Raw genomic sequence first — 14,060 nt, 5'->3', positions numbered from 1 at the left:
CTAAAAGTTTCTTAAATCCATTAAAGCAAGACTTCATGAAATCTTGGTTGACACACCTAGTCCTTTTTACATGGTGACCAGAGAGAATACAGACCTGTCAGAAATCCGTGTGGCCTAGAGGCCACCTTAGAATCAGACAGATAGCCTAGATGGGCCCTCTGATCTACTCCAATCCATGGTCACCCTGTATCCGGCCAATCTCTTAAGACCAGAGAATCCGTTAGCAGGTAAATTAATTTTGAAGTTCCTTATAAATCAAATTCACTAAAAGAGACCCAGGTTGACATTTCAGAGGCTTCTGAGCATAATGAAAGTCCTAACAATTAGGATTTGACTGGCTCACTTCTCAGGGATTCACTAGACCAGGTGGCAGCCCACTGTATCTCCCCTTGGCTCTTTTATTCACCCCACATATTACCAACAAACTAAACAGACTTAAAACCCTCGCAAACATGTAACAATCATATTTCACAGAAAAATTTGGATCCTAACTTCTCTTGAAAAAAAAGTATCTAAAAATACTGGCCTGCCTTCCTATTGGGCAACTGGCTGGAATAACATGTTGGCAGATGCCACCCCTCTGTGCTCCTCGTCCTCCCAGATGGGGCATGCTCTCATCTGCCAGTCCCACCATGGGACCTCCCAGATGACTCCTGAGTCCTCAGAGTCAGATATCCTGGCTGTCTCCTCCTTATCATAGCCCCTCATCTCCAGTGTGGGTTTATCAAGTGATCAAATTGAAAAATTAAGTCCTAATAAGTCCTATCAGTAAGTTCTCTACTGCTAATTACTTGGTGCTAGTATTTCATTGGAGAGGGAAGATACCTTGGAAAAGGAAGACATAATAGGCACTACATTACACAGAGAGGAGGAGAGAGACAAGGGTGAGATCAGGTGAGGAGTGGGGGTAGGTGGACCACCTAGAGGATCAAATCAGAGGTCTTGAAGGCGCAGGGTCAATACAAAAAGGAAAGACACGAGAGCGTCAGCCCGGCGTGTGGAAGTCCAGGTTCGATTCCTGGCCAGGGCACACAGAAGCACCTATCTACTTCTCTACCTCCCCTCCCCCTTTCTCTCTGTCTCTTCCCCTCCCATAGCCAAGGCTTCATTGGAGCAAAGTTGGCCTGGGTGCTGAGGATGGCTCCATGGCTTTGCCTAGGGCGCTAGAATGGCTCTGATTGCCAAGGAGCATCCCCCCTAATAGGCATGCTGGGTGGATCCCAGTTGGGCACATGTGGAATCTGTCTATCTGCCTACCTGCGCCTCACCCCCCAATGCTTCTCACTTCGAAAAAATACAAAAAAAAAAAAAAAAAAAAAAAAAGGAAAATCACAAAAGGGGAGTAGTGGGATAGAGGAGGAGCTAGAATAGAATTAGTATCTTGGCAGGACTTATGAGTGCCAAGGGATAAGGAGGGATTCCTCTTCTTTTCAAATCTCACAGATATTTAAAAGAAAAATACTAATAGCCATGCACTTCTAAGTGTTGCTACTAATTAAAACTTAACGTGCTTGGGAGTTCTCAATGAGGTGTTAAGTACAAAGTATGTTAACTTGGGCAGGGATGAGCTTTTCCAGTTCAAAATTAATGCCCTTAAAAAAAAAGTAAGACTAATAGAATGTTTCACCCAGATGGTTTGGCTCTTTGATATCTACAAACATTTTGAAAACACTTAAAATATTTTCAACTTTTCTGTGCAGTTGCATTAGGTGATGACTGTTGTTGGCTTACTTATTTCCTGTTTAGTTTTTCCTTTGCTCTCTCTCCAAATAACTTTTGGTTTGGAAGGCTGCAGTCAGTCCATAAAACTAGACTGATGGCATAAAAAAGTTGTGTAATACTGGAGACACAAGTGCCAATCGGTGGTTTCATAACCTAATGCCCTGTGATAAGTTCTGTTATCCTGCCCCTTGGCTTGAGTTCTAAGCTTGATGATGGATCTTCTGAAATGTGCACATTAACCATATCAAGATGAGTCTCTGACCCCCAAAGGATGGGATTTCACTAGGGCTATGGAAGATCTCCAAGACTGCACACTTACTGCACAAAGGCAACTAGGAGGTTGGCTGAGAACGGGTGCAACAGTGAGATGAACGCTTTAATACCTGATGGAGGAAGAAAAAACCCAGGAAAGTCAGCTTTCTGGAGACATTCTCTTTTTGTCCTCTACAATAAAAGAAGATGTAATCACTTGGCAGTGCACCCTAGGACGCACAAGTAGAAAAAGGCTGGTAGAGGTGGGTGTCAGGCCAAAGTATGTCCACTCCCCCGCGGCATACATGAACACTTTCAGTTTCGTAAATTCCGACCACGTTCTTAAAAGAAGCAATCATCTGGTCTTCCTGAAAAGTTCAACTGCCTGGCAAACATAATAAAAATTTTAAAAAAACTTGAAAGTTTGTCTTCTTGTCATCCTGATAAGAGTTATAACCCGACTTAACCTTAGAAGCTGTTGTTGGTATATAACCTTTCTGCTTTTGTTTGGTTTAGCAGACTCATTTAACATAATTACACTTATTTAAATAATCCAAAACTCTAACCTGAGATTTTCTCCTCCTGGGCCCCCAAAAGCTTTCAGGGCATGGTAGGCAAAGAAAGGCAGTCTCTTCATAGGAGTTTCACTTAACAAATTCAACGAATATTGATTAACCATCTATTAAGTGCCAGATAATCCTCGAGGCATTTAGGATATAATGAATAAGACATTGGACTTCTTAAAAAATGGCACAGGAGCTGTCAGTTCAAACCTGACCTTAGGTCGACCATATCACTGGAAATCACTGTATACATGAGGTCTTCCTGCCAATCTCACTAGGTCATACAGCGCACAGCTCAAAACCGGACGGCCAGAGCACGCACCACCCCATAACACATTACATGGAATCCTTCTGGAATTATTAAAACTTTCTCCAAAGCATTTTAGCTTCTACTTCAAGAATGGTTTATCTATCATGCAAGATGTATCCAATGATTGTACTTTAAAAAACTTAAATTGGGTTGTCAGGAAATGTGTAAAACATTTTTTTGAGCTTGATCAAAAAAATATAAACTCCTGTGTATGCCTTAATATGGTGAGTGGGGAGTAAGCTGATCATTGGTAATTATCCCTTTCAACGCAGGTCTCTATACAGCAATTCGTTTGGGAGGAACTGTGCAGTTTACAAGAACTGATGTTGCTTTGGAAAGTCAGCTATTTATACATATTTCTATTTCAGCAACAGGTACTTGCCTTTGTTTTCATTTCACTAGAAGTAGCACCCCTTCCTTTCCTTTCAATGGAAAGGCCATGAGTTACTTCCCGCCCACATACACAGCTGTATTCTGATAGTAGCTTCCTTTTGTAGTTATTATAACCGAGAAAATTTTAATTAATAACTACTCCTTGAGGATGTGATATATGTAATTATCAATAGAATATTCCCCTAATATAAAAGATGGTAACAAAGCACTTCCATTTTTAGTGCCTTCATCAGATGGGTGGTTAGACTTAAAATTAATCCCTTTATACATTTGCTTTTCAAAATAACTCTTCCAAATGTAAAAGTTAAGGAATCAAGTCTCAGCTTGCTATTCACATGTCAAGAAGCAACAACCTACAATAACATAGTGCTCCACAGTTAACAAAAGTGTTTACATACATCATCTTTTAATGTAAATAATTACAAATTTTTTTCCAGTGGATATTTCTTTATGGGTGACAGTAGTCTGGCTGAGATGTGAGTATAATTACCTACACTTAACAGATAAGTAACCCGAGGCTGAGCAGGACTGATACCACAAGCTGGAACATAAATGAGGACACATAGCCAGGCCACGACTGGTCACTGTATAAGTTTCCATAAATTCAAAAGGAGCCTCATACAAACTATAGTGATAACATGTTAAAGATTTAATCGTTAACAAGGAGACGAGCAAAAAGACAAAGTTGATTCAAAGAAGAATTTGAGAATGTGATACATACAGTGGGAAAAAAAGAATGCTATATAGGACTATAAATACATACAAACCTGGAGAATGCCTTGCAAGGCAAGAAAATTGGAACTTTTGGAGTTGCCTTCTCTACCAAACAGAAGTGCTTTTGCAATCTCCTCTGAGCTATTAGCATTTCACTTTAGAGGAACTGGGTCCTACTCAATGTTAAGCATTGAGTCAGTTACCTCCCCTGGAGCAGGGGCCACCAAACCTTTCCCGAGTATGGACAAATAACAAATACAGGGTGTGGCAAAAGTAGGTTTACAGTTGTGAGTACAAAAACCACAGTTTATTCTATCATTTATTGAATTCTTTTCCATAGTAACTGTGAACCTTCTTTTGCTTTTGCCCCGCTCTGTATTTCAGCTGTTGTAGGGCTTTTGGTATGTCGTGACTACTCAACTCTGCTGTTGTAACATGAAAGCAGCCGTAGGCAGTAAGTAATAAACAGAGTTGTGTTCCCACACAACTTTATTTACATAACACAGGTGGCAGGCTCCATTTGCCCCACAGTACAGAAGTTGCCAACAGCCCAGACCTAGAATAGCAGTGGCCCAGTTGCATAATCCTCTAAGTACAACTTTGAAGAGAACTGCAGCAATCATTTTGCTTTATTTCCAAGTTTAGATCATATTTTAAACAGTACACAGGACTTCAAACAATAAATCCCATGCTTCCTTCCTCCCCATTCTCATAAGAGAGCTTGCTCTGTTATCCTCTGAGGCTCATTCAGTCTTTGGACTTCAGTTAAAAAACAAAATGAAACTCTATTAAATAGAGAACATTAAAACAAAACTAAGAAACATCTCAATATTCCTGCCTTTGGCTTGTTGGCTTGGAAAAATATAGTGTGAACTACCTATCCCTTTCTCACTGCCTTGAGGAATCATCAGGACCCATAGGAAGCCCTATGCTGAGGAGCAATCGCAGAGGGCTTTCAGAAATACATGCCAGATATTCCCAAGATGAAGAAGCACCCATCTGGAGGGGTGGTCATGACAGTGTCCCATGATTCAAGGGGAGGGAGTCCATGCACCAGCCATAGGACCTCAGCATTCAGATTTCAAGAATCAACAACCTACAGAGGGACCTGCATTCAACCCATTCAAAAGCTGTTTCATCCAAGACATTATGTTAAATTATGACAGGTGGAACAATCATTTTTAATATAGTGGAAATTACCTGATCTCTCAAGAAAACATTCCTGTGAAGGAATGTATCCTGACTGCTGTCAAGCTGGGGTTAGGATGGGAGATCAGTATGTAGTCCTATACTGAGCTCACTCAGTCTCACCCACAACAGGCAACTGACGCAGAGTAAAATGCAAGAAATATATTTCTAATGCTTCTAGGTTTTTGTGGAGTTTTTTGTATTTTTCTGAAGTTGGAAATGGGGAGGCAGTCAGACAGACTCCTGCATGTGCCCGAACGGGATCCACCTGGCATGCCCACCAGGGGGCGATGCTCTGCCCATCTGGGGTGTTGCTCCGCTGCAACCAGAGCCATTCTAGCACCTGAGGCAGAAGCCATGGAGCCATCCTCAGCGCCCAGGCCAACTTTGCTCCAATGGAGCCTTGGCTGCGGGAAGGGAAGGAAGAGACAGAGAGGAAGGAGAGGGGGTGGGGTGGAGAAGCAGATGGGCGCTTCTCCTATGTGCCCTGGCCGGGAATTGAACCCAGGACTCCTGCACACCAGGCTGATGCTCTACCACTGAGCCAACTGGCCAGGGCTTGCTTCTAGGTTTTAATTCACATATACGGAGGTCCTCGGGTTAGGACAGTCTCAACACATGACATTTCAAGTTTACGATGCTCACTCGCATAAAAGCTTTTAAAAATCGAGACATTTCGGCTAAACACCATCAGCACCATATTTACAGACTACGTGGGCAAACTAGTTTGGTTGCGTTCAGTAGAAGAATATGCAGTATTCTTTTTCTGTGGCTTAGTTGCGTTATGTTCTAGATTATGATTTGACAACTGTTTTAGGATAGGTAAGTGACTTAGGCTAAGGTATGTTCTACTTATATCAAAATTAGGGTCACGTCACTGTCGTAGGACCGGAACTGTGTTGTAACCCCCTGTATACTGTATACCTATTGTGGGCTAAATACTATGATAGACTGCTGTTACAAAGTTGTAACATAACCAGTCCTCACTCTTAAATAGCTTCATTTACCAGGGAGAAAGTGTAGTGCCAATTGTGCTTTATGGGATCTTATATAACACGTGGGGAATGCTACAACAGCTGTCTGAGGCACAGTACCGGCACAGACGGGGGAGTGATGAAGATGGGTGAGGGAGATCAGGCTGAATGCTAATGGTTTCAGAAATGACTAGTAGAAAAAGGGGGCCAGAAAGGCACAATGACTTTGTTTAATTCTATTAACACCATTATCAAATCAAATCTAAAAATTAAACGACAATAAATCCAGATAATAAGATAAACAAATGAAAATCAGAGAGAGAGAAAACACTGATTCGATGATTTATTGCTAACAGTTTTTACAGAAATACTGTCTCACACTGTAACAGTCTCTAGTGTCAACGTCTCTCCTAAATTGCTGCTGGTGGGTTTAGATTATCTTTTAATTCCGTTGCTGTTCTGTTATAGCCATGTTTATTTGTCTGCTAGTGATCACACTTTCCTCCTTCCAGTTGGTTTTCTAATTTTTCAGTTTCTAGAAACTTAAAAACAGAAAAAAATCTTGATGAAAGTAACTTGGTATCATGTAATGTGTTGACACCTTCAAGGAATCTTTTTACTGTTTAACCAAGATCTTATTTCTATTTTTAAATATTTCTCTAATGGGAAACAGTTTATATATGATGTTTGAATGTCTCTGAATAGTTTACACTTAGAATAAGGGTTCACATATTTTAAATGCACATATAACACATTATTTCTATTTTTTATTATTTTATAGAGTGATAAGTTATCCTATAGGAAAGCCATTAAATTCTGATCTAAAATGTGGTTTTATGTCATACTCTGATTTCTATTCAGATTAAATATTTTGCCTTTTACAAAATGTGGCTTACCACAATATTTTAGGTAGTTTAAGGGAAGGAAAAGCAATTAGAAGAGTTGTTTTAAAAAAAGGAAGAAAAAGAAAACATGGAAAAACATATAATGAATCTAAGTTTCCCTTAGAAAACAATCTGTCAAATGAAATGTAATAGTTCTAGTAAATGCTAATGACCATTACAGAAACCACATAAACTACTTACAAAAAAAATAGGAAAACTGTCCTTTAAGACAAAAATTAGATATTTTCACAATATAAGTTAGGCAAAGGTTTTGGAAATTCTTAGTACGGTTAACTTAAAAAACTAATCCAGCAGTTCTGAATCTCATGTAATTACAGATTGGTTTTATCTATGAAAATTACATACAATACTAAGTATTAGCATGCAGCCAATAATTTATAGAGTATTATATCAAAGGAAGATGCCTTTCTTGATGGCAAAATGATGGAGAAATGTAAAAATTACACAGCACTGAAAGAGAGAGCCCACCACTTTGCTCGGTGGCGCAGTGGAAAGAGCATCGTCCCAGAGCACCTAGATCTGGAGGGCCAGCTCAAGCCTGGTCAGGACCCTTATGTGAAGCAGTCAATGAATGCACAACTAAGTGGAACAATGCGTTAATGCTTCTCTCTTTCCCTTCCCCCCACCCTTCTTCTCTCTCAAATCAATGAAGAAGAAAAAATAGAGAGCCCACTATTAGTCCCTCTGATTTAAATCAGATGTTAATAAAACCATTGGGAGTTATAGGATAAAATTAACAAACCATTATAATAAGAACACAAGAATCTTTTAAAACACAATACAACAGTAAAATCTAGCCCTTCTTAAAAAGGTAGAACACTCTTAGTTAAAGGCCAATTTTCAAGCCAATAATATGTTAACCTAAATATAATGGTTACTGTAGTGGCTTTAAAGCATGTATGCGAATTCTTTCTTTGACACACCTCTCTTCAAATTATGGGCCAGGATTAGTCCCTCACTTCTAATAAAGACAAGTCAGAAGTGATACTGTGTAACCTCCACGACTAGGTCATTAAAAGGATACAGCTTCTGGCTGGCATGCAAGCTTCGTCATGGTGCTGGCTCTTAGAACCCAGGCAGTGAGGAAGCCGGGCCACACAGAGGTCACATGTGTGTGCTCCAGCAACAGCCTCAGCTAGACACCCTGCTGACACCAGCATCAACTAGCCTGCCAGTCACATGGGGCTCCAAACATTGCGGAGCAGTGATGACCCATAGCAGTGATGAACCATAGTCTGCACTCTGTGAATTCCTGACCCACAGAAACTGAGACAATAAATGATTATTGTTGTTTCAAGCCACTAAGTTGGGGGTAATTTGTTTTGCAGCAATAACTAAGTTTCCTGAATGCACACACCATTAAACATGGAAGAATTTTTTCTCAAACTAAAAAAAATTATAGAAACCAATTTAGGGCACACCCTCCATTAAGAACTCTGTGGATTTTATTTAAGTAATATAATTAAAGTTTATTATGATAAACTTTTCTAATTTGAAATCTGAGAAAATTAGAATCTAAATTTCAGAGTGCGTAGGCTGAATGTCATCATTAATGTTCTGGAGAATTTAGGTAATCCACGGAGGAATACACAGAAAATACTGAAGCTAATTAAGAGAACAAATTATTTTAGAGTACTTTAAAGTACAGTGCTCTCCACATTGACGACACTATAGGAACAAAATGTCAAATGAACACTAGAAGCTCTAAATTTTTCCAAATCACTTTTTACATATTAATTACTTTTAAAGTATTCTATTTGGCAAATTAGTCAACTTACTTCAAGCAAATTATTTGCACATACATAATTTTTATCTTTTCCTAATAAAAAAGGAGCTCCCTGAGGCCATCCTTATCTTGTTCAGCTCTGTAGCCCCAGCTGATGTGACACAGTGCTGCTGTAGGTCAAATACTGCACCAAACATGTACTTGTGCAAATGACCAAACTACATGTACCTGACGCTCACTCAAGATTCTCATCATTCACGTTTTTCTCTTATTTGTTCTGCCCTTCCCCATAATGAGTCCAAGCTAGCTGATGTTTTATGCTTCCCCAAGCATTCGGCATACTCCTTATTCTCATTTACCGGTTTACTCAGAGGAAAGATAAAGACACAATGTTTGCTGTGCATAACTGGTCATCTGTGGTGATCAACCATTCCTGCTCAACTCCAGGACTCTGCATGCTGCTGAGTTCACGGCACACCATGTGGCTCTGTCCCTGGAGAAGGGGACCACACGGCCATCTGGCTATGCATGCAGAAGCCTGCTCATTTCCTTCAACAACTCAGGGCAGAGAAAACCTAGTCATAAGATTTCTATTCCATTACAGGCAGAGATTTATAGATCAGCATTACTTTTTAAAGACAGGGCCGGGCTGCTTGGCTCAGCAGTAGAGCATCATCAGCCTGGTGTGTGGATGTCCTGGGTTCAATTCCCAGTCAGGGCACACAGGAGAAGTGCCCATCTGCTTCTCTACCCCACCCCCTCTCGCTTCTCTCTCTCTCTTCTCCTCCCCTCTTGAAGCCATAGCTCAATTGGAGCAAGCTGGCCCTGGGTGCTGAGGATGGCTTCATGGCCTCTGCCTCAGGCACTAAAAATGGCTCCAGTTGCAATGGAGCAAGGGCCTCAGCTGGGCAGAGCATCGCCCCTAGTGGGCTTGCCGGGTGGATCCCAGTCTGGGCACATTCAGGAGTCTGTCTCTGCCTCCCCTCCTCACACTAAATAAAAATATAAATATATTACAAAGACAGACCACTCTGTTTAGGAAAGAAAAGAATAAAGATATCTAACTTTTTGTTTATTCCTTCCGTTTAATAAGAACTGAGACCAGACTTCTTTGACAGTATTATATTGCCTGTGCTCACAATTACACTTTTCATTGAATCCAGATTTTGAAATATTTATTAATAAGTTTATAACTTCTTTGAAATTAATCAGTTCATGAAGCAACAGTTTTTTTCCATACATATTCATACTTAATTACTATTATAAATAAGATGGGGATACTCTCCAGTTTCAATCTGAACATCTAATCTGCAGATTCTAGTACAGAGTTGCTAATTCACTGTATGGCCCTAGACGAGCCATTTCAGATCTCTGCCTTCATTCACATCTAACCGGGATAGTAATACCTTTAAACCTACTTTACAGGCAAGTAGGCACAGGATTTATGTAAAAACATTTTGCTAAAGTTGCTGAACATAAGGTAAAACATGTAACATTTTATTATACCATTTCCTAATACTCAATTGCTTTTTATAATGTAACCAAAATAATGATTGCATACTTTAAAACTACAAAATTCAGTAGTTATACAAGGTGAGTTAAAGTAGTAAAGCTGGTCATAACAGTAAATCCATTCATCTGTGCTCTCATTTAATTACATTAAGAAATAATAATTATAAAAATAGGTAAATGTTTGTGAAAATATTCCTATTTATTCCGTCTTAGGAGTTCTTGCTCACATCGATGGACTGTCTGGCATCGGCCATGGCATCAGGCACCTGGACAGTCATTTTGTCCATAGACTTTGTCAAACATATTTGGCAGCCCAGCCGGGATCTGTGTAAGAAAGGGGAAATTATGGTTTAGTATGAAGTATTCATAAAACACTCAGTTCTATAGGACCTTTTCTTAGTCAAAGCAGTTAAGAATTTATTTACCTTTCAGATTTCTATTAAGTTGAAAAAGATACCTTCAGTTCTCAACTACAGGGTACAAAACGTGAACATGAAAAACAGAACGCCTAGTAGGCTAAAGCTTCATTTTAGTTTTTAGTGTCTATCACCTACCAATTGTTTCACCAGAACTACTGCTTTTTGGTGAAAGGACTAACAAGCAACGGATAATCAGAAGGTGTAACAGTGGAGAAGAGAACTGAGGTCTTAGCAACGCCAAGAAAATGATTAAACAATTCCCAGATAATTAAAACCATATAGAATATAAAGGAAAGCTATATTTTTTAAAGTATTTAAAGCAAAAAATTTGGAATAAACATAGATATGTTATCAATTATCAGATACATATTTTCCCATTTTTAACTTCTTTGAAATCAAGATAAATCTTAAAATCAATGCATCTTCCAGTCAGTGCTACACTGTGAGGTGGCAGTCGCATCAGAGCTGCAAACTTGGTTACAAAGTTCATATAGATGTCTCTTCAAATGAGTTATGAGAAGTGTATTACTACTACATGTGTTAAATTTAATTACCAAAGTAAGTGCCAAAAGATTACAAAAGATAAAATTAAGAATACAGAAATACAGCAGTGTAATTTGATATTCATAAACATGTAAATTTGATATTTATAAAGAAAATTTTTGTCATTGGAAGAATAACTATAATTCTTTTTTTTATAGCATTACTAGCAATTTTATTTATATTTTCCTTTTTTAACAGGAAATCTGTCTAGACAACTTGAAGTAACTCTTTTACTATGCACAAAATAGGTTAAGTGATAACTTTGTGCCATATATATACAATATATATTTTTAGAGAGAGAGAAAAAGACAGGAAGGGAGGGAGAAAGGGAGGAGAAAGATGAGAAGCATCAACTATAGTTGCATCACTTTAGTTGTTCATTGATTGCTTCTCATCTATGCCTTGACATGGCATGGGGGCAGCTCAAGCTGAGTCAGGAAACTCTTACTCAAACCAGTGACCTTGGGTTCAAGCCAGCGACCTTGGGATCATGTTGATGATCCCACGCTCAGGCCAGGGACCCCACACTCAAGCTCAGGAGCCTGTGTTCAAGCCAGTGACCTCGGGGTTTCAAACAGAGGACCTCAGCGTCCCGGGTCAATACTCTATCCACTGAGCTACCACTGGTCAGGCAAGTGCCATATTTTTAAGAGAAGTCTTTTCTTTCTTTCTTAGTGACATATTAAAAAAGTGCTAGTCTTACAATCAGATTGTCTTTGATATGATGGAATGTGATATGCAGGTCTTAATTTCATTCATCAAGCACTCATTGAGCACCTAGAGGCACAGTACTAAATGTCAGTGGGGGCACAAAAAATAGTAACTCACTTCAATCCTTTGCATATCTCTTATATGCTGGGCGCCAAGGATGCAATGAGGAGGCAGCAGGGGGTTAGAGCCCAGCAACCCAGTGGTGCAGAATCCAGCCTAAACACAGTGTACAGCTTCTTAAAGCTCCTCCCCACACACTAGCTTCTAGATCTCATCCTAAAGATGGACAATAAATAGGTCTCTCGCTAGACTGTTGCTAATATCAGTATTAAGGAGTGAACTTGCAGTCAAATAGAAAAGCTGAGACACATTCACAGGTAATTAAGATATGAGCTTGTGACAAACACCACAGGGGGCGAAAGCCAAAAGTTCTGAGGAGACAGCTCTTCTGTCTAGGGGGGATGGTGTTCAAAATGGGCTGTGAAGGATGGGTAGGATTTAATATAATATTTAATAAAAGATAAAGGAGAACGGCATTTGAGGCAAAGGTAACAGCATTCAAGGTACATTTCAGGCAATATGGGTTTTTAGCGAGGCTGCCACACAGGACAGACAAGGACAGGAGAGTGATGGGCTAGAAAGATGGCCAGGCCACAGTTTGTTTTGAACATGAATGAACGAGTTCAGGTTTTAATTGTGAACAATGAGGAACTGCTTGGAAATTTTTGAGTAAGGGAGTCAGTACAACTAGGAAATACTGAATGCTAACAGAAAAAGAAATCCCCTTCTACCAATAGTTCCTATTTGTTGAATGAGAAACAGCCTTGACAATACTCCAGTATGCAGTAAGCTCAGTCTGCACAAGAGAAAATGAGGCAAACCCATACAGACCAATTCATTAGCACTGTTTAGGCCCTGGAGACAGTTGGTTATTCTACATGTTCATATAAAGATAACAGGATAATGCTAATCTTGAAGGAACTTTTAATTTAGTAAGAGAAATAGAGATGGACACTTGTACAAACCTTGGAAATACTTTCTCAGTCAGCCTTGTCATATATACCTGACATTGGAAATATACTGGGTGTTGTGTTCACTTTACTTCTAAGGTTAAAGAAGTAGTTTAAAAAAGTAAAAAATCAAGGGCTTTGGGGCCCAAATTAACCGATTCAAATCAGGACCATCATTCTGCAGTTGTGCTGCCTTGAGCAAATTTCTGAGAAGTAACCCTTGTTTTCCAACCTACAAAATGGTGATAATACTGCTTAACTCTGACGGCTAGAAACAACCTTGAAGTGCCGGCACAGTACAGTACAGTATCTGACACATAATTTGAGAAGATTTAGTCATAATGCTAACAACTACTATTTAATGAAGGCTTTCTCCACCAAATACTGTGCTAAGCACTTCGCACAACACCCCAATGAAGTAGCTGCTATCCTCATCTTATAAATACAGAAACTGAGGCCTCTGCGAGCCCTAGAAACTAGTGGCAGCAAGCACTGACAATCATCAAATACAGATTCATAGGTAATTCCTGAATCTCTCTTTCTACCGACAATTAACCCTTTGAGTAGTACGAACATTCATGTATGTTCTCATGCCTCCTGACCATCCAGAGTATGACTGTACAGGTACGTCTTTAAACTGAGCTGGAGCAGTTCTTGAAAGAGAGGAAATCACCCAGAGGAGGCTGACTGTCGTCAGTAGGAGACAGCCTTCATCTTTCAAGGCATCACTTCCCAAGGCCAGTCCCTACAACAGCCTCAAAGGATAAGCCACAATGAAAATGCTTCGTATGTCAGCACACTACAAGAAGGGAGCATAAACGGAGGGACACAAGGGTGGTGTGCATTGAATGTAACAAACCACTTTGCCTGCATCCATGGTTTGAGGAATACCACAGTTTGAAAGTTTTTTTAACGTTAAGGAATACATAAAAATACCTACATTGGCTTAGCAGAGGAGCATCAGCCCAGTGTGTGGAAGTCCTGAGTTTGATTCCTAGCCCAGGGCACGTGCTTCTCAACCCCTTCCCCTCTCCTTTCTCTCTGTCTCTCTCTTCCCCTCCTGTAGCCAAGGCTCCACTGGAGCAAAGTTGGTCTGGGCGCTGAGGATGGCTCCATGG

General features: G+C 39.8%; 1 protein-coding gene across 1 annotated transcript in view; it reads right to left on the bottom strand.

Annotated features, from left to right (window-relative positions):
* Positions 1 to 9,812: 9,812 nt before the first annotated feature.
* FDX1 (ferredoxin 1) overlaps positions 9,813 to 14,060 on the bottom strand; it is a 29,764-nt gene continuing 25,516 nt past the window's right edge. Inside the window, exon 4 of the mRNA XM_066371637.1 lies at positions 9,813 to 10,583. Within this exon, the coding sequence (XP_066227734.1) occupies positions 10,469 to 10,583 (115 nt within the window). The 3' untranslated portion in view covers positions 9,813 to 10,468. The remainder of the gene's footprint in view (positions 10,584 to 14,060) is intronic.

This window comes from Saccopteryx leptura, chromosome 1 (genome assembly GCF_036850995.1).
Source record: "Saccopteryx leptura isolate mSacLep1 chromosome 1, mSacLep1_pri_phased_curated, whole genome shotgun sequence".
NCBI lineage: Eukaryota > Metazoa > Chordata > Mammalia > Chiroptera > Emballonuridae > Saccopteryx > Saccopteryx leptura.
Note: the sequence above shows the minus strand (reverse complement) of the source record. Positions and strands in the feature narration are given on the sequence as shown.